The sequence below is a fragment of the Canis lupus genome, chromosome X (assembly GCF_048164855.1).
Source record: "Canis lupus baileyi chromosome X, mCanLup2.hap1, whole genome shotgun sequence".
Taxonomy (NCBI): domain Eukaryota; kingdom Metazoa; phylum Chordata; class Mammalia; order Carnivora; family Canidae; genus Canis; species Canis lupus.
Window position 1 is genome coordinate 16,994,724 of NC_132876.1, and position 18,787 is coordinate 17,013,510.

At 42.8% G+C, this 18,787-nt stretch overlaps 1 protein-coding gene across 34 annotated transcripts in view; it reads left to right on the forward strand.

Annotated features, from left to right (window-relative positions):
* Positions 1–16,442, forward strand: part of MAP7D3 (MAP7 domain containing 3) — a 46,091-nt gene extending 29,649 nt beyond the window's left edge. For 10 of the 34 annotated variants that reach the window (XM_072817007.1, XM_072817021.1, XM_072817003.1 and 7 more), the window contains 12 exons: positions 937–1,062; positions 3,539–4,401; positions 4,938–5,065; positions 5,333–5,538; positions 6,337–6,466; positions 8,518–8,653; positions 9,652–9,756; positions 10,605–10,658; positions 11,899–12,001; positions 13,092–13,290; positions 14,188–14,459; positions 15,030–15,269. In XM_072817007.1, the coding sequence (XP_072673108.1) occupies positions 937–1,062; positions 3,539–4,401; positions 4,938–5,065; positions 5,333–5,538; positions 6,337–6,466; positions 8,518–8,653; positions 9,652–9,756; positions 10,605–10,658; positions 11,899–12,001; positions 13,092–13,290; positions 14,188–14,459; positions 15,030–15,037 (2,330 nt within the window). In that variant the 3' untranslated portion in view covers positions 15,038–15,269. Of the gene's footprint in view, positions 1–936; positions 1,063–3,538; positions 4,402–4,937; positions 5,066–5,332; positions 5,539–6,336; positions 6,467–8,517; positions 8,654–9,651; positions 9,757–10,604; positions 10,659–11,898; positions 12,002–13,091; positions 13,291–14,187; positions 14,460–15,029 lie in introns of all 34 variants that reach the window. The other 24 variants (XM_072817022.1, XM_072817023.1, XM_072817030.1 and 21 more) reach the window with 12 other exon arrangements.
* The last annotated feature ends 2,345 nt before the right edge of the window (positions 16,443–18,787 follow it).

Sequence of the window (18,787 nt, forward strand, 5' to 3'; positions counted from 1 at the left end):
TTGCTTCAGGGATTACCCACATCTAACCTTTGTGCATGTATTCGCTGATTATTATACACAGAATTTGATACTTAATACTGGGTAGTACCTCTTTATTTAAAGTAGTTTCTATCTGGGGCACCTGAGTGATGTTCTGTTGGTTAAGCGCCTGCCTCCAGCTCAAGTAATGATCCCAAGGTGATCCATTGGGCTCCCTGATCCTTAGGGAGTCTGCTTTTCCTTCTCCCTCTCCCCTTGCTTGTGCTGTCTCTCGCTATCTCACTCTCTCAAATAAGTAAATAAAATCTTAAAAAAAATAGTTTCTAACACCTTCTCCCTCACCCCAACTCATGTTTGTCTCAGTCAAACATGATTGTTGCTTTTTGTTTTATACCAAACCATTCACTTACAGAATACTCTCCAGTTCTTTGATTCAGGCTGAATCCTATTATTAACAAATGCCATTGTCATAGAGATCTTTGTGAATATAAAAATGTTTGGAGCAAGTTATTTACAAGATGCACTTTTTAACAAAAGAAATCAGTCAAGTTCCTTGGAGCTTTTGGTAATGAACTTGACCAGTATGACTGTCAGTAGCATATATCTGTAGAAATCCATGTCAAAGTTGCTTTGTCACATACAACTTCTTTCTCCATATGTGAGTTCCTCTATAGAGACTATACATTGGATAGGGTTCTGTTAAATAGGTTATCTAGATTTCTTTATTGGGGTTATTGTGTATGCTGGGGCCTTTGACCCTTAATTCAGGTGATCTCTTCCATAGCAAGGCAATCTGATCCCGTGGCAGTGTTCACTCCCATTATATATATGTTGTTCTCGTTGCTTCTACTTTCAGGCTGGGAAAATTCTCATTTGCAGCAGTTCACATTGCTCTTTCTTGCTTCACATTTATTTGTGAGACCTCAACTTGAATCCTTTTTGTTTGTTCTTATTTAGCTCGTCCCCCGTATACCAGTCTTCGGGAGAGTAATTTAATCACTCGCCTCCTCGTTCCTACAAAAGCATCAATAGCCAGGAGCAAAAGTGCTGCTTCTTTATCAGTCCCTGGGAAAGATACTCCAGGTAACAGGCATAGGGCAGAAAGCCCGAAAGTGTTAGTATTTGCACTTAAAAAGCAGGTTAGGGGTGCCTGGGTGGCTCCATCGGTTGAGCATCTGCTCTCTGTCTTCGGCTCTGGTCATAATCCTCCAGGAATCCTGGGATCAGGCCCCTGTCAGGCTCTGCACTCAGGGAGCCTGCTTCGCTCTTCCTTTGCCCCTCTCCACTCATGTTTCTCACTGTCAAATAAGTAAATACATAAAATCTTTAAAAATATAAAAATAAATAAAAATTTAAAAAACAGATTATATCATTTAATTTGTTGCAGTAGGCATAAAAATAATTTGCATCAGTATTCCAAATGACTGATTTTACCCAACCTTTTATGTTGTATATTTATTTTATGCCTTCTGTTGTGCTAGATTAGTTATTTGGGTAATAGTTAATTTTGTTAAATTTTTAAATCCTTTTTTTAAAGGATTGTATTTATTTATTGAGAGAGAGAGAAAGCATGAGCAGGGGGAGGGGCAGAGGGAGAAGCAGGCTCCCCACTGAGCAGGGAGCCTGATGCCAGGACCCTGGAAGGACTATGACATAGACCCATGACTATGACCTAAGCTGAAGGCAGACACTTAACCAGTTGAGCCACCCAGGGGCCCCTTAAATGATTTTTAAAAAAGATTTTTAAAAATAATATCTATACCCAACATATAGGGCTCAAACTTCCGACCCAGAGATCAAGAGTTGCATGCTCTACTGACTGAGCCAACCAGGCATCCCTAACTTTTTAAAAGTTGTTTATTTATTTATTCATTCATTATGAATGAATGAGAGGAAGAGAGAGCATGCAAGTTGGGGGTTGGGAGAGAGGGATAAGCAGACTCCTCTCTGATCTTGAAGAGCCTGGTACTACGCGGCTCAATCTCATGACTCTGAGATCATGACTTGGGCTGAAATCAAGAGTTGGAGGCTCAACCAACTGAGCCACCCAGGTACCCTGCCTCTAAATTTTTAAAGAGCTATGGGTTTTTTGACCTGTGCTTCTGTACTGTAAAAAGTACTGGATGTTAAAAGTATCTGAAAATTTTTATAATATCAAAGGAGAAAGTTTCCTACTCCACCCTCCTTTTTTCCCTAAAATATGGAAGAATAACATTGAGCTGCTCTTCAACTTTTTATTGTTAGTAAAATAAAACTAATATTCAGGCTTATGTGGATTTTCTCACTTATAGGTCACACAGAGTATTAGACAAACCTGTGGGTAGTAAGAAGTCCTCAGTAGTGGAGTGTGCCTCAAATGCACAATTCTCTTCATTCTTCTTTTTTCTTCTACTTTTTTCTTTCCAGAATTTATCCCACCATCTTTATTTTTTCTTCTGTTAATGTTCATATGATTAGTAAAAGAAATTAGTGCTATCAGAGCCTGTTTTGGTAGTGCAGCCTTCTTTTAGTTTAGATTCCTGACTTTGCTTTTCCCCCATTATATATGTATGTCAGATTATTTTATGCCAGTCCCTCCCCAGTCTACTGTGAGATATTTCTTGTATTAACTTTCATTCCTGTTTAATAATCTATTACTTCCATCAAAAATATAACATTTTATCTTAAATTTCTATAGCTATACTTAATATATTTTTTATAGTGCAAACTGTCAGTGTTAAGTAATGTGACTGTTTAGATACATACAGATGTGTAAATAAAATACTTTTTCCACCAAAAATGGGGGAACTAAAAAATATTCAAATTGTTTATTCATGAGTAGTCAGTCTTTGGTAATTTGTTCTGTTTTGATTATTTGATGAGATCATGTAAAAATTTACTACCCAGATTTAAAGAGGAGATGACAAATTTACCAAGTTTTATGAAAGTTACCACCAAATACTTTTTTAAAAATAATTTTTTGACCTGCTTTTGTTTAAACTCAATATATACCATTTTCTGGGGCATCTGGGTGGCTCAGTTGGATAAGCATCTGACTTCGACTCAGGTCATGATCTTGGGGTCCAGGGAACAAGTCCTGCATTGGGCTCCCCACTCAGCAGGGAGTCTCCTTGTCCCTTTCCCTCTGCCCCACCCCTTGCGTGACTTGTAATGGTACCAATCTCTGGCCCTGGTGAAGTTGTTTTAGATTACTTTTAAAAAGTGTTGAATATCTTGTAATGTTTTATGAAAATCATTCAGAACTATAGTATGATTAAAAGGGAAATGGTTTATTATAAATATCAACTTTGGAGAAGCATCCTCTCTTCATCTGTAGTGGACTATTGCTTTCACAACACCTCTTTGATGGTGGCGCTTCTGAAGTACCAACTTTGCGATGTTTTTGTCCTGTATCTGTGATCCATTTCACTAAACACTTCAGTGTTGTGTGTAATCCCTGCAGTTTACTAATGAACGTAGTCTCTTTTCTCTTCCTGTTCTTATACTGTCACATGGTGTGATACTGTCTTGTCAGGTTTCTAAGTGTGTGCAGTTTCATTCTGTTCTCATTCACTCACAGGCACCCGCAGTACTTTAGTCCAGAATATAAACGTGCCATTGTGTAGCCAGAGCAGTGACGAATTGAAGAGTAACGTAGTGCTTCACAAGTCATCAGTAGTAGTGCCTTCCGAGGTAGTGCCTCCCCAGGAAAAAGAAGCAGCACTCTGTGAGGTGAGTGCAGAATCATCACCCAAGCCAAAAGTGGAAGCTGCCCCCGAGGCAAAGGCAGAAGTTGCCCCCCAGGCAAAGGCAGAAGTGGCCCCCAATGTGAACGTGGAAGGGGCCGCCACAGTGAGTGTGGAAGCAGCCCCTGAGGTGAATGTGAAAGCAGCTCCCGCTCCCAAGGTGAATATAGAAGCAACCTCCAAGGTGAACATGGAAGGGTCCCCTAAAGGGAGCATGGAAGCATCATGTGAAACAGAAGTGGAAGCACTCCTTGAGAGCATGGAAACATCACCTGAAGTGAGTGTGGACATGTCCCCCGAGGTGAGCGTGGACCCATCCCCCACGGTGAGTGTAGACCCGTCCCCTTCGGTGAGCGTGGACGTGTCCCCTGAGGTGAGCGTGGACCCGTCCCCCGAGGTGAGCGTGGATTCATCTCCCGAGGTGAGCATGGATGCATCCCCTGATGTAAGCATGGAAGCATCATCTGAGGCAAGTGTGGAGGCATCTCCCAAGACTAGTGTGGGAGTGTCCCCCGAGGCCAGTGTGGAAGCGTCACCTGAGGCCAGTGTGGAAGCGTCACCTGAGGCCAGTGTGGAAGCGTCACCTGAGGCTAGTGTGAAAGTATTCCCCAAAGAGAGTGCGGAAGCATCCCCCAAGGCATCCCCTGAGGTGAGCCCAGAAACATCTTCAAAGGTGAAAGTGAGAGACTCTGCAAAGGTTTGTCAGATGCCTTTTATTGAAAAATTTTCTGTTAAAATCTGCATGTTTACTTGTGTAGGTTACGATAGGTCAGGTTTCACAGCATAAGCAACGTGTTCATATTTATAGCATTCTGTAATAAAATTAGTAAAATAGGATAACTTCAACGATTTAAAATTCTGATATTCATTGTACCAGTTTCCCCTCGAAGGTAGATTAATTTTTTAGTAGAAGGGAGTAACTTTTACATGAACTGTTTCTAAAATGTGAAGAAAAGCTTTTTGAGAAATAATGCAAAACTTTTAATCAGGATTTAGAAGTAGAATTTGAAGTGAAAGATTTTTTAAGATAATTATTTCTGTGATCTTGAATTTTGTAATCTGAATTGGTAGTCTAGGAGAACATATCTGTGTACCTAATTCTTATGCTTAAAAGGAAAATTAGGAGTTTAAGGAGCTATAATTGTATTATATTCAGGGTATTTTTGTCTTAAAAAAGTCAGCTGCAGTAAAGTAAATGCTAATTTCTTAATCTGATCAAATTACTCTGTTCAGAAATCAGAAATGGACAAACAGGCCTCAAATCCTACTGCCAAAAAGCGCCCATCATCACACATACCATGTTATAAATGGCCATCTTCTCCTGCAAGTACATGGCGTCCACCTTCTCCTATCAGTGCAAAGTAAGTACCTTATTTGCAGCTGTTCCTGATAAGTATTTTACCATGATAAATTCCACGAGTGTTTCATAAATGAAATAACATCAAACATAAATATAGAAAATGCATCATAACATAAAGAAAAAAGCCTTTAAAGATGGAATAACATATCATAAAATATCATAATATCAAGACAATATATTTTATGAAATGGCATGTTATAAACTAATTAGCACATATATATTACAACATCATATCAGATTTCCTCCATTAATGGTTACTTTTTCCCAGCAGGCAATTGCAAAAGAATCGCCCCCCATCACCTTCACCCGTCATGTCAAAACTGTCACATTCTTCTCTTTCCTGTAAAATAATTCCTGTTCAGCGTAGCCTATTTGCGCAAAATGCATTAGGTACTCTTGGAAAGAAAAGAGAAGGAATGCCTAAACCTTCTAACAACTCTGAGGCTGTGAGCCACAAGCAGATGGTCTATGAAGGTAAGTTCTTTCACTAAGTTTATTTAGGCAACCCAGAAAATCTTAAGGTACTTTGGGAATAGTTGCCTTTATTTTATTCCCCAATTCTGAGAACTTTAGGGAGTGAGCCTTCTTTTGATAAAGAATTAAGCCAATCATTGGCACACTATTTACTTTTTCTTGCCAGAGCTTCTTACCCTTACCCCCTTGTTTTGGAACATCCATTTTTGGAACTGATGTTAAAAGTAACTGGTTGGGGGCAGCCCCGGTGGCGCAGCGGTTTAGCACTGCCTGCAGCCCAGGGCGTGATCCTGGAGACCCAGGATCGAGTCCCGCATTGGGCTCTCTGCGTGGAGCCTGCTTCTCCCTCTGCCTGTATCTCTGCCTCTCTCTCTCTCTCTCTCTGTGTGTGTCTCTATGAATAAATAAATAAAATCTTTGAAAAAAAAAAAGTAACTGGTTAGGGGATGCCTGGGTGTTTGTCTTCCTCTATATTCAGTGTGTCTTAATCTTTTTTCCCATAAGGAAAAATATCACATCTCTCAAAATGGCTAAACCAAAGGAGGAGTACATTATTTTATTTTGGAGCAAGTAGTTGTTAAAAAGAGACAAACTGTTTCTTCTGTTACTGGGAGTGGGGTTCGGGGTTTGAACCAAATCTGTTCTGTAATCACTTATAGATTGTTTGTTGTTTATAAATTTTAGACCATGTGCATATTGTTTGGGTTTTTAATGTCATTGGTTGTCTTGTACCTCTTTATTGGACTTAAGGGTGTTAAGTTCCCTAAGCTAACTGTTTTACATGTTAATTTCAACTAGAGTCTGGTAATAAAAGCACACCAGGGACTATGAATGCTGAGGAGGCAACAAAAATTTTGGCAGAAAAACGACGCCTTGCTCGTGAACAAAGAGAGAAGGAAGAAAGGCAACAAAAGGAAACGGAGCAAAGGTTGGCACCAACCCACTCTTTCTATACTCTATCTTGTCTAGGGCCCAGATTTTGAAAGTCAAAAATGTACCTTCAGGTTAGATGTATTTCAAATACTCAAAGAGTAACTGACTTTTCCTTTAGTGTGAATCCGAAATGACTCATTGCCTTCGAAACAAATGTGGCAAGCATCTCCAGCAGAGAGGACACTGGTCTTCTAGATAGCTGGTATAGCCGTCTTTAGTATCCATGCATCATGTGTTGTTAAGTTGTACCATTAAGATGCGTAAGGAGACCCCCCCATAAGGGTCCCATATCTCAGCAGGAACACTTGAGTGATCATGGCAGACCATTTCTGTTGGAATTCACTAGGGTTAGCCCCTTTCTTTTGTAACTTTGGAATTTGTAAACCTGGAAAGCGTACTTCCTCCTGTTTTGCTAGGGGTGCTTCCAGTGACCTTTGTGACATGTCATTCTCATCAGTCCTTGCTGGAAGGCTTGCCTGTGGGCAGCAAACCTCATGTACACTCATGTTCATTCTAATTCCATCTCAAGGTTTCTTGAAGCTAACCTGATTCAGGGTTCTGGAATATAAACCTCTGTCCACTGCCTGCACAGAATAACTAGTCCTGAGTTTGTTTTTAAGTAGTAAGTGTTTGAAATGTAATCATATGCTTTCAGTACACCTTATGGGTTTGGAAGAGAGGAGAAAGGGGATGTTGTGAATAGCAAAAATAACATGTTAACTTAAACATCAATGATTCATGTAAACAGCTAATTTAATATTTTATTTTCTTAAATATTTTATCTACTTGAGAGAGAGACCACATCCCAGGATCATGCCCTGAGCCGAAGGCAGATTTAACATTTAACCAATGGAGCCACCCAGACACCCCTAATTTAACATTTAAAAAGCCCTGCATACTGGTCGTTGTTGACATGGCTTTCCTCTGGGCACCACCAGGCCTTCTTTTAAATGATTACATGTGAGATTGGGTGTGAATGTATGTAAAAATGAGGCCTTTTGGAGGGTCCCATGTGTTTAATACAGTTAAGGAGTGCTCTTCTTTTCTGTCTCCTTTTAAGATACAGAGTAGCCCACTAACTGATAGAAATCTTTTTTACTCCCAAGAGCTAGTTTCCCCCATTTAAAAAGGGTAAAATTGGGGTACCTCGGTGGCTTGGTTGAGCATCTGACTGCTGGTTTCGGCTCGGGTCATGATCTCGGGCCATGATCTTGGGCTTATGGGATCAGGCCCTGCATCAAGCCCTGCGTTGAGCCCTGCTTCAGGCTCTGTGCTCAGCAGGAAATTTGCTTCTTTCCCTTTCCCTCTGCCTCCAACTTGCACACATGTGCACACTCAGAATTTCTAAAATAAATAAAAAGTGTGAAATTATGTAAATTCTGTGCAATAACATAGAAAATGCAGTGAATCTGATGTAAGTATAAGTTGTGTTCTGTACAGAAGCAGTTTCACTATTAAAAAACATGTACAAGGGTGCTTGGGTGGCGCAGTCTTGGTTTCGGCTCAGGTCAGATCTCGGGTCCTGGGATTAAGCCTCGTGTTTTGCTTGGGATTTCCTCTTTCCTTCTGCTCCTCCCCCACCTGGCATATTCTCTCTCTCTCTCTCCCCCTCTCCCTCCCTCTCTCTCTCTCAAATAAGTACATCTTTTTAATTTTTATTTATTTTTTAAAAAAGATTCATTCATTCATTTGAGATGCAGAGAGAGGCAGAGACAGGCAGAGGGAGGAGCAGGTTCCATGTAGGGAGACCGATGTGGGACTCAATCCCAGGACTCTGGGATCATGCCCTGAGCCAAAGGCAGACGCTCAACTGCTGAGCCACCCAGGTGTCCCATAAGTAAATCTTTTTTTTTTTTTAAATGCATGTACAGGGAGTATGTGGCTGGCTCAATCAGAGGAGCATGCAACTCTTGATCTTGGGGTCAGGAGTTCGAGCCCCATGTTGGGTGTAGAGATGACTTAAAAAAATGCATGTACTATATAGCAAGCTGTATATAGTAGAGACTGAGACAAATACTAAATTGTTTAAATGTGTTGTGTCATTAGCAAATTGAAGGACATGGCAGAGAAAGCAATTGAAGGCCAACAAGAAGAGTTCTTAAAACTGGAAGATGGGCAACAGCAGAAGGAAATAAAGAAAAAAGAATATCCAGATCCAGAAGACCGGAAAGTGCTGCTACAGGTTTGTTGGCTCTCTATCAGGGGTTGAGAAGCAGATTCTAAAATTCATTGGAAACCCAAGGCAAAAATCTGTCTCTCCAAGAAAGATGGTGAACAGATATGTAGCCTTCACTGGCTGTATTTTCCCATTATAGTCTAGCTGCTACCCAAAGCTACTACAAGTCATTCCCAGCCACCCTTGGCAAAATCGTAGAATATTTTCCAAGTGAAACAGAAGCAGAAAGCTGAGAATTATAGATTAGTAGTTTTTTATTTTGTCTACATAAACAACATTGCAGCTTGGTTTCAGGAAATCCCATTGCTCACGCAGATTAAATGTCCTATGTGAGTTTTCCCAATCTTGCACTCTGTGGCAACGCTCACAGCTGCACTCCTTAAACTCCAACAGAGACGATAAAAATTATGAATGCCTCGAAAAGTTTAAAGTCCTCCAGTTCCCCAGTAAGAATGTCTTATCCATGCAAATTCAAATCACCTGGTAAATAAATCTATAAACTGAGCTCAGACTACACTCAGTTTGAATTATTAACACTACCTAGCCTACTTAATATTCATTCCAGTTTTAGTATATCACTTAATCACTTATATGTTGTGTAAGTGGTTGTGTGCGTTTGCATTCCTCAGGAAGCTACCTTTAAGGAACCTCTCCGTGCTTTTGAAAGGTGTAAGACTTTTGGCTCCTGTTTCTGTGTTGATGGATAGCTAAATAATCACTTACTTTGAAACTGTAGTGGCCTGATAACCAGTATAATGATAACCCTGAGGTCCTGGAGGGGACTGACGTTGCTTCTAAATCCTCAAGAGGATAGCCTAGTTTTGTGCATTTTTAGTTAATGCTTTGAAAACTGGTAATTCATGAGTGTGGTGTGTATAGGTGCTGTCATTCAGGTTACATTCTTTTATGCTGGATAACATTTAACTATTTAACTTTTTCAGCTATTGTTTTCAGTTATCACTCATATATTGAGAATAAATGGTATCTTTATGCAAATTTTTTAGAAAGGGGACGCCAAGATAAAAGCTCAGGAGGAGGCTGACAAACGCAAGAAGGAGCAGGAGAGAATTATGTTACAGAATTTGCAAGAGCGATTAGAAAGGAAGAAGGTACTCTTTCATTCTATTTTGGAGGTTTGGTTCTTTTCAAAAATAACATTGGGCACATGATATCAAAACATGTTCTTGAAAATCACAAGTAAGTGGCATGCTAGCCTCTGGTAGTTTTCCCACTGCAACTCTCTTCTTTATCTAAGGATCTCCCCCCTACTATGGAAGGGTCTCCCCTTATTGACCTTATCTATCATGGACCACTGGTGACCACTATAGTGACACCTCAATATCACAAACCTCTGGGAACAAAGCTCCTTTGAAAGAATCCCTCCAGTCACAGGGAGGGGTTGGCAGAAGTTAGTTTCTTCCAAACTGGGCTGGAAACTGCAAGCAGCTTAGTGGGAGGGAGCAGGAGGTTCAGGCTTCTCTCGAAGTCCGTGGTGTGGGCTGTTCATCAGATGGGACCTCACTTTGTGCAACTCATCGGGATCCTCTGGCATCAGAGGAGGCCCCCATTCAGGCTACAAGGCCTGTCTCTCACCAGGGAAGGAGGTGTGCACAGGGAAGAAAAATTATTTCCCTCTCATGTGTGTATTCTTTCCAGTAACAGACTTCTGTCAATGTCACATCATTGGGGTGCATTCTTTTCATTAATATTTGCTTCAGTCATGGTCTGTTCAGACTAAAACATTAGCTACTACCACTCAAGATGTTGTCCAGATGACTGATACTGGGGTTGGGAGGATGTGTGGCTGCTGACCCAAGGTCTCAAGGTGGTTAAATCTGTGGCTTGGGAGCAGTACTGATGCTGTCTGCTTGTGGAAAACAAGTAATCAACTTCTTCAGGATTGTGGGTTTGTTTTTAATCCGTTTTTGTGTTTGATTTTTTATTTTCCTTGAAATAGAGAATTGAGGAAATAATGAAGCGGACGAGGAAGACAGATTCAAATACATCAAAGGTACTCTGTGTGTCCCTGCCGGCAGTACATAAGAATTTCTGTAGCTTCACCTTCTTGCCGACTTTTCCATTTTTGCTGATTTGGTGGTAACTTAAGCATCAGTCTCCCTTGTCCCTGATTATGAAAAAAGTGGAGCTCGTTCTCTTATCTTTAATTAGCTATCCTGTTTTTTCTTGTGTGAGATGCTTGTTCGAGTCTGTGCCCAAAGCCTTTGGGTTGATACTTCTCTTTTCTCACTGACTTGTGGTTCTTCACTGTTCTGGATGATATTACTTTTCTGCTCGTTTGTGCTGCATAGATCTTCTCCCAGTTCATAGCCTATCCTAACTTGGTCTGCTGCTGGATAGAAGTTCTTAATATGCACACTACTGAACTGTTTAGTAGTTTCTGATGATAAATGAACTCGAGTGCCTTTTCATCTACTTTTTGGCCATTTGAGATCTACTTTGGTGAAGTGCCTTGTCGAGTCCTTTGTCCATGTTTCTGTTTGGTGGTTGGCCTCCTTAGTGATGTGTAGGAGTTTTTTTTACCTGCTCTGCTTATGAGCCCTACAGATATGTAGGTATTGCTGTAGTTTGTCTCATATTCTCATAAGGCCTTTTGTTGAACAGAAGTTCATTTTCATGAACTTCAAATTGAGCAATTTTTTCTCCTTTATTGTAACTGCTTTTGGGGGTCTATTTCACAAGTATTTTCTACCCCAGCAATCCTGTCTTTTGATGTGTCACATGCCTCTAGAAGGCCTTTTCCCTCCAGATTCTGGACTTTTAACCCTTTGTGTTACCAAACTGGTATTTTGGCTCTTTCCAGTTCCCATGTGTGGTCATTCATATCATGAAAATTTAAAATAGAACTGTCATTTCTGGAAAGTGTGGAGACACAAAGATCAGTTAGCCCACTGGCCTGAGAAGTGGCCTCCTCTCGAGACAGCCGTGAATTTTTTTTAGCTGTTCATCAATTGGCCCTACTATGGCTTAGTTTGGACTCTGAGCAACAAAGGCCACATGCCAACCCAAAACCATTGCCATCTGCTCACTCAGAGAAGTCTTTCATTCTTGAGTATCTCCCTAACTGAAAGACAACTAGAGCCACCTGTTAGAGGTTAGATTTTTTTTTTAACCTTTAATTGAAGTGATGAAAAATAGCCATCAATTAGTCCAGCATGAACCTGTTTTCTTTGAAATGACCAAATCAGGCTGATGGAATATAGATGCAATCATGACTCCTTTTCTCATCCTAGGCTGCAGAAACCTTTGTTGACAACACATACGAGGAGGACGAGGCGGATGATGAGGATGAGTCGGAAAGTGACGATGGTTCTTCTGATGACCCGCATCCATCAGGTTTGCTTGCCTTTTGAGTTCTGTTAGTCACCGTATAGGATCTGGACTGAGTTCATCTAGGGGCTCCTTTGCTTCTGAGCTGTGTGGCTTTGGGCAACTTACTGAACCTCTCTGTACTCAGTTTTCCTACCTGAAAAAGGGGAAGCTAATGTGGTCCTCTTAAGGTAGCACGAGATTGCCATGGGCTGATCCATGTCATGCTAAGAATAGTACCTGATGCATAGACAGCTCTCAGTAAAGCCCACTACAGTGGCAAATATTATTCTTGTACAGGTTGTGACGTAGGCTGTAGGTAGTAGCTCTTACCGGAATGTGAGGCTTACTAGCATTTCCTAGCTCCTGGCCTTATGCGGCTTTCATGAATGAGCACACACAGGTAGAATACCGCTTCCCACCTCACTGGGAGAAACACAACACCTCTTGTGATCTGAGAGCCCTCTGAAATGGAAGGCTGAGTCCCTCATGAGGAGGAACCACTTTCTGGCAGCAGTACCAGGCACTTGAGAAAACACTGTTGTCCACTCTTTATCCCACAAATGGATATGAATACGCAAGTCAGGCTCTCTGTAGGGGTAGCAGAGATACAGAAAGGAGGAAGCATACCCTCAAGGGAGGCCTTGGGGAAACAGAGGAGCAAACAGTGATACTGCCACAAGCTGGTTGGCCCAAATGCAGTGAGAACAGAGCAGTAGGAGCAGGGCTAGGTGTAGGGTCTGCTTCAGGCCCTGAGGAAAGGTGAAGGTAGGAGATAGCACTGGGATTGAGGCTAAAAGAAGAGGTGGGATTGGACAGGTGGGTAGTCAGGAGGAGGGGTAAGAAGCTTGCTGCCTGTTGCCCGCTGCCTTCTGGCCTACCACTTTTGCCTGGCAGAGGAAAGAGGTCAGGTTCCTTAGAGATGGCCCCTTTGTGCTTTGAGACCAGAGGAGGCATGTGCACCGGGCAGCACCTTGCACCCCATAATCCCACTGCATGGCCCTCCCTGCCTTGAGGCAGCTGGCTGTGCCCTGGCCTACCACAATCACAGCCTTCACCTTCTGTTGTCTCCGTTGTCAAAACTCCAGTTTTAATCTTCTTCCTTTTGTTTTCCAAGCCTTTATAAATGGCATGGATTCATCCACAAAACTCAAAACACATTTTAAAAACATGAAGAAGAACACTCCCAAGCTGGTGTTTTTAGATGCCACTTCTGGCCAAGTCCATAGAGAGACAAAAACATTTTTTAATGACGACATGAAAACCTTCAGACAAAAAAGTGCGAAAGACCCTTTGGCTCAGGCGAAGGGTACCAGGTGAGTTGCTCAGCGAGCTTATCAGAATAAATTTGGTGGGAGTCATACACGATTATTGACTGAGCTCTTAGTTTGTACCAAGCACTGGGTCAAGTACTTCCAGAAATAAACCAATCCCCACAGCAGCCTTGCTAGGTAAGGGCTATCAACTTCACTTTTACAGACGAGGAAACTGAGGCACGGAGAGATTAAGGGCCTTATTTGCCCAACATCCCATTGTGAAAGGGCAGAGCCCACATTCAAACCAGGTACATCTGGCTCTAAGCTGTGCTTTTGTGCACAGTGGTTAGCATCTGCTCATAAAATCCAGAAAGGGGGGACATTGAGTGACTGCTGCATACCAGGTGTTTTATGTTGCCTATTTATTTTAATTCTAATTGCAAGTCTGACTTCAGTACAGATGTCATTTTATATATAGTGAAACTGAGAATCAGAAGTTAGGTTTGAAGAGTGGGTAGATTCTTAGGAATTCTCCCTGGGGATTGCCTAAAAAGACACAAACCTACAAAGCCCACTGGAACACAATGGGCTGAGAAGCACAGTGATGGGCTGAGCTGAGCACCGGAGCTAGGAAAGCCACATTCATCCTCAGTTGACTGTTCTGGTGGCATCCCATGTCAGCATGAAGTGGGCAACAGGGCTTCTGGAGCCCTGCGTGCTTAGCTCCTCCTAGCCCTGCTTAGTGTTCGCTGAACCCTGGGACTTTGTAGGACACAATTTGGAAACCAGTGTGTTCTGTGATCTCCAGGGTCCCTTCCAGCCTTTCCATACTAGGATTCTGAAGGATAAGTTACTTCCAAGATCTCTCTTAGAAGTTAATTAAAGGAGAAAGCTTTATTTGGGACAAAACTTTGGTCTGTGGTTAGTCAGGATTCTAACACAAGCCTTTCTTTCCAGATCGTCCACCAAAAGAATGACCAGCCGTGCAGCAAAAACCAGAAAGGCAAGTGAAAACTGTAACACCGTGGGACCTTCCAAGAGTTTATATCCAGAGGCACAGGAGTGGATCTGTGACAAGATTATTGACATCAGAAATGAGGCAGAGCCCCTTATGTCCAGTATCCCTCCTGATAGCCGAAAATACCATCTGAAAGGTTCCATGACATTCCACCAGAGTCCCCAGTTGCCTTTAGACGACAAGAAAAACAAATCTGTTCCTGCTCCACCGGGTAAGGCCTCCTCCTATTTTCACCTTGCTTGAAAGGCAGTTGGCCACGAACCCTCCTGCTTCTGGCTCTTGCAGGGCCTTCTTGGCATCCTGTAACTTTGAGGCAAGTAGGGAGATGGTGGTGGGTCTAAAGGCTACCTTCATATCAAAGAGTCTTCCATTTAAGTTGGTTTTGAGAACAAATGACTTGATTCTAGTTTTGACACCCTGCATTTCCTACTAGATACACAAAGTCAGTTCTTGTCAGCCCCTCTGATCCATCAGCTGCTTTACGGCAGGCAGATAATTGTTTAGGACACATGATTCATGATACTTTTAGATTTAGTCTCTCCATCTGACTTTCTGAAGCCAGAAGACCTTTGCTTTTCTTTCCTTTAGGAAGCTTTCTTCAAAATTGAGAGACAGCTTGGGCCTGTTTGGCGGCTGGGGTTCTGAGGGCACCAGTGTGTCAGCTGCGTTGGGTTGGGGAGGGGGTTTCCAAAGGTCCCGCACCTACCATGAAGAGAGGCTGGCGCCCAGTGGCAGTGAGACCAGCATCTTCACTGTTCTTTTTCTTTTTCCCTCTGGTCAGATATGTAAACTTCGCACAGCCCAGAAGAGAATTGATCATCTGCTGTGGATCTCCACTTCTAGTCCCATCTCCCCTAGTCTTTCTGCCTCTAATTTGAACCTGGCCAAGAAAATGATCATCAAAAAAAGGGAAAACATCAGACAGACACCTTAACATGTATCTCAGAAGATGCACATACCATCTTGACTCTTGCCCACAGCAAGGATTCTGAGTAAAAAGTCATTTTTGTTTTCCTGTAAATACTTCCACTGTCTCGTTCTTGTTTTCCAGCCAGGGTGTGTGAGTGCACATCAAGGGTGCCTTTATGAAGTGGTAACTCTTGAGCTTGTAAACCAAGGAGTAATTTCCTCTCTTAAAATAATGCTTATTCTGTTTAACAGCTATGTCACTTTAGCAATTCAAAGCTGACATTCAATCTCATAGAGGACACATAGGGTGTGTGAGGGACTCAGGATTGCTCACAAGAGCTTTGCTGGATTGTCTCTAATAAACAAAGGCGAGGCTGCAAAATACTGTTAAGTTACATGTTAACCATTAGGTATACATGTGTTCAACTGTGCCATCACCTGAGCGCACAGGCCCTGACACCCCCACAGGCTAGGAGTGTTGGAAAGTGTGATCTTGGGACAGTTGTAGCACCCTTTGTGCTCATCACCATCACCTTTTGAAGTGCACTTTGGGGTTTATTTTCAAACATGCATAGTGTTTTGATTGTACCTAAAGCAGTACCTGGCTGTTGTCTGGTGGGGCACGTGCCATTTCCCCAGTTCACAGTGTGCCATCTATTTGTCCTTGTGCTTGCCAGCCCTGCCCTGCAGTGCACACTCGGCCTTGGCATGTGGAGCCGATTTGCTTGCCTTTCTCTAGCTGCTGGCTGCAAGTGAACACAGGAATAGTGCCATTCTTTGGGCCCCACGATAGAGAGGTGTGCACACATGGACGCACACGTACACACGTGCACACGCATTTGCATACACACATTTGTACGCACATACACACACGGGATAGGTTTCCTGACATCCGTCAAATTCTGCTTAATACACGCCCTTGACTAAAACTTGAATGCACAGCAGTTGTCCTACTGCTAATAGTTTTCTGGTGAATCATAAAGGAGTTTGAAGCAAGTCCATGTTCCTTTCTAGCCACCAGCCTTGGATTAGCAAAAGAAAGGCCTTCTTTCTGATTCCTTAGCTCTTTGCCATTCAGAGTACTGTACCATTGTTATAGATTAGAGCTTGGTGCCTTAGATTCGAAAACTATTTTTATACAGGAGCTCTTTCATATAGAAGGCAGAGACAATCATCGTAACAAATGAATTTCTGGTATTTTTCTGCACCAATGTCACATGTTGGAACACTGTTACACCTGCATTTATATGTGTGCTCTGTGAAATAAACTTTGCAGATAAAGCAAGTTTTCTTTTTTTATTACAATAACAAAAAACAAATAACAAGAAACAGATTGCTGGTGGTATAAAGGAGACCCTAATGGTTAACCAACCTTTGAACAATAGGCAAGTGACAGGTTCAATAGAAGGTAAGCAAATCCTCTGATGCCCCCTTTCAGCTACTTGGTGATGTGGGACATTAAGGTGTGAATTTTCAAATCCTGTGCCCGGTTTAGTGTATCTTACTCTTGCCACTGGTGGCTCTCGACTTTTCCTTGAGGCCAGTGGTTATAAGGTGTCTTTTCTGTTTACTGTGGTGAAATTCACCTAACATATTCCAGTTTGTTGGCATTCGGTCCATTCAGTGTTGTGCAACCACTACCTGTATCTGGCTCCAGAACCTTTTCATCACCCTCAAAACACCTGTACCTTTTTTTTAACACCTGTACCTTTATGCAGTCACTCCCCAAACCTCTCCGCAGCTCTTTGAGGGGCCTCCCTTGTGCCTTCGACAAACACTTGGCTTTCTCGAGCCTGAGTGTGCACACCACACAGGCTGTGATTGTGCTGTTACATGCACACTATCTTTGTGACCTCACCATTCCTGTGCCTGGCTAAAACAGATGTTCTGATCTGCCTGTAAATATATAGTCTCCAACCTTGAGGCCTGTTCTGCTAGGTTTTGTTTTGGGTCAGGTGAGGTCCCTGTTGATTCTGCCTTTGGGGTCTGGTGCTTCTGAGAATAGTGACAGCCGTCCCCACTTGGCATTCCATATCATTGGTCTGGCTGTTGCAGCTGTTGACCTGGGATGTTCTGTGGTGTGCACACAACCTACAGCACACTCACAACTCCCTGCCCATAGCTCCGAGGTGGTGGATGCTGGCAGAGCCTCCTCGTCTCACTCCGGAGCCAGTGCCCTTGAACCTGTTAAGGGTATGTGACGCATGGGTTGCCTTAAGTTTTCCTTCCTGTCTGGGTAGTCCCTTGGTGTCCCTGACCCTAAGGGACAGTTCTCTAGCTTCTGCTGGTGGGTTCTGCATAGGAGTACATTTCCTACACCTGTGTCCTCTTGTGCAGGCACAGAGCCTGTGAACAGCTCCAAACCTTGGCAATCACACCAGTGCAGTGTGGGATACCATAAAGGATGCCAGACAGGGACTTACAGTCCCAAGCCTTAGCTGAGGTGGCTGTGAGCTTGCTGTATGACTTCATGTGCGTTTTAAAAAAATGTTTTATTTATTCATGAGAGATACAGGCAGAGGGAGAAGCAGGCTCCAGGCAGGAAGCCCCATGTGGGACTCAATCCGAGGACTGAGCCAAAGGCAGATGCCCAACTGCTGAGCCACCTAGGCATTCCTCGTGTGCATTTTTGTGTGACTTTGTGCTACAATTGGAGCCCCTTTTAGTCCTGAGGAATCATTCCTTGTGGTGAGAGCCAGAGGATCAGGAAACAAGACAGAGCAGCAGGAGCTGGTGCCAAGAAGCCAAAGTCCAGAGGCAGGCTAGCTGCCACATTTTGTCAGGGGTCAATTCCCTGTGGCCTGTTGGATGCCCCCGGGCCATGCAGATGTGGTTTGTTGAAGCAGGCCAGGAGAGGCTACCTTGCTGTTGGTCTCCCTTCCCACCAATACAGTTCCAGGGTTTCTGGAGGCATGTGTGCAAGGGTTCCCCAAGTCTCCTAGTAAGTGTAGTTACATTTACACGTGCCATATGCCAGGGACTTTATTAGGCATTGTTTTAAACCCTGTGAGGGTAGGTATTTGTTTTTACCTAGGAGAACACAGATTTGTGGAGATTGGCAGTTGTTCAACATCATACAATTAGGAAGAGGCAGAGCTGATGCTCAAATTCAAGTCTGATTGTAAAGCCAACACTCCATCCTGCTTTGGGAGTGGTAAGTGTCTTGCAGCTTCCATACTAGGTTAACTAACAGACCATCTTGGTGTTGGAAGTACAAATGAATCTATGGTGTTTTTACTGGGTGTCAGTAGTCCTGCTAAGCACTCATGTAATCTGCATGTGATTCTGGGAAGTAGGAATTCTCATTTTATAGGCAAAGAAACAAGCTCAGGTCAGGTAAACTTGCCCGTGGTCTTAGTGGCATAGTGAGTGGCAGAGCAGCTGGGATTTGAACCCTGGCAGTCACTCCAGAACGCACGCTGTTAACTACCAGTATGTTTTGGACAGTCCCATCCCCAATTACAAGAGAGAAAGGGGTTATCTGATGAAAAGTTGCTAACTAGGAATCTCCCCTACTTCCTTACTTCAAACTACTAAGCAGAGACCTGATAGGTTCCTCATTGTGATGCATCAGACACTGGCCCTACCCTGCAGAGGCCCACTGTTTCTGTGGCAATGTCTGGTCCTAAG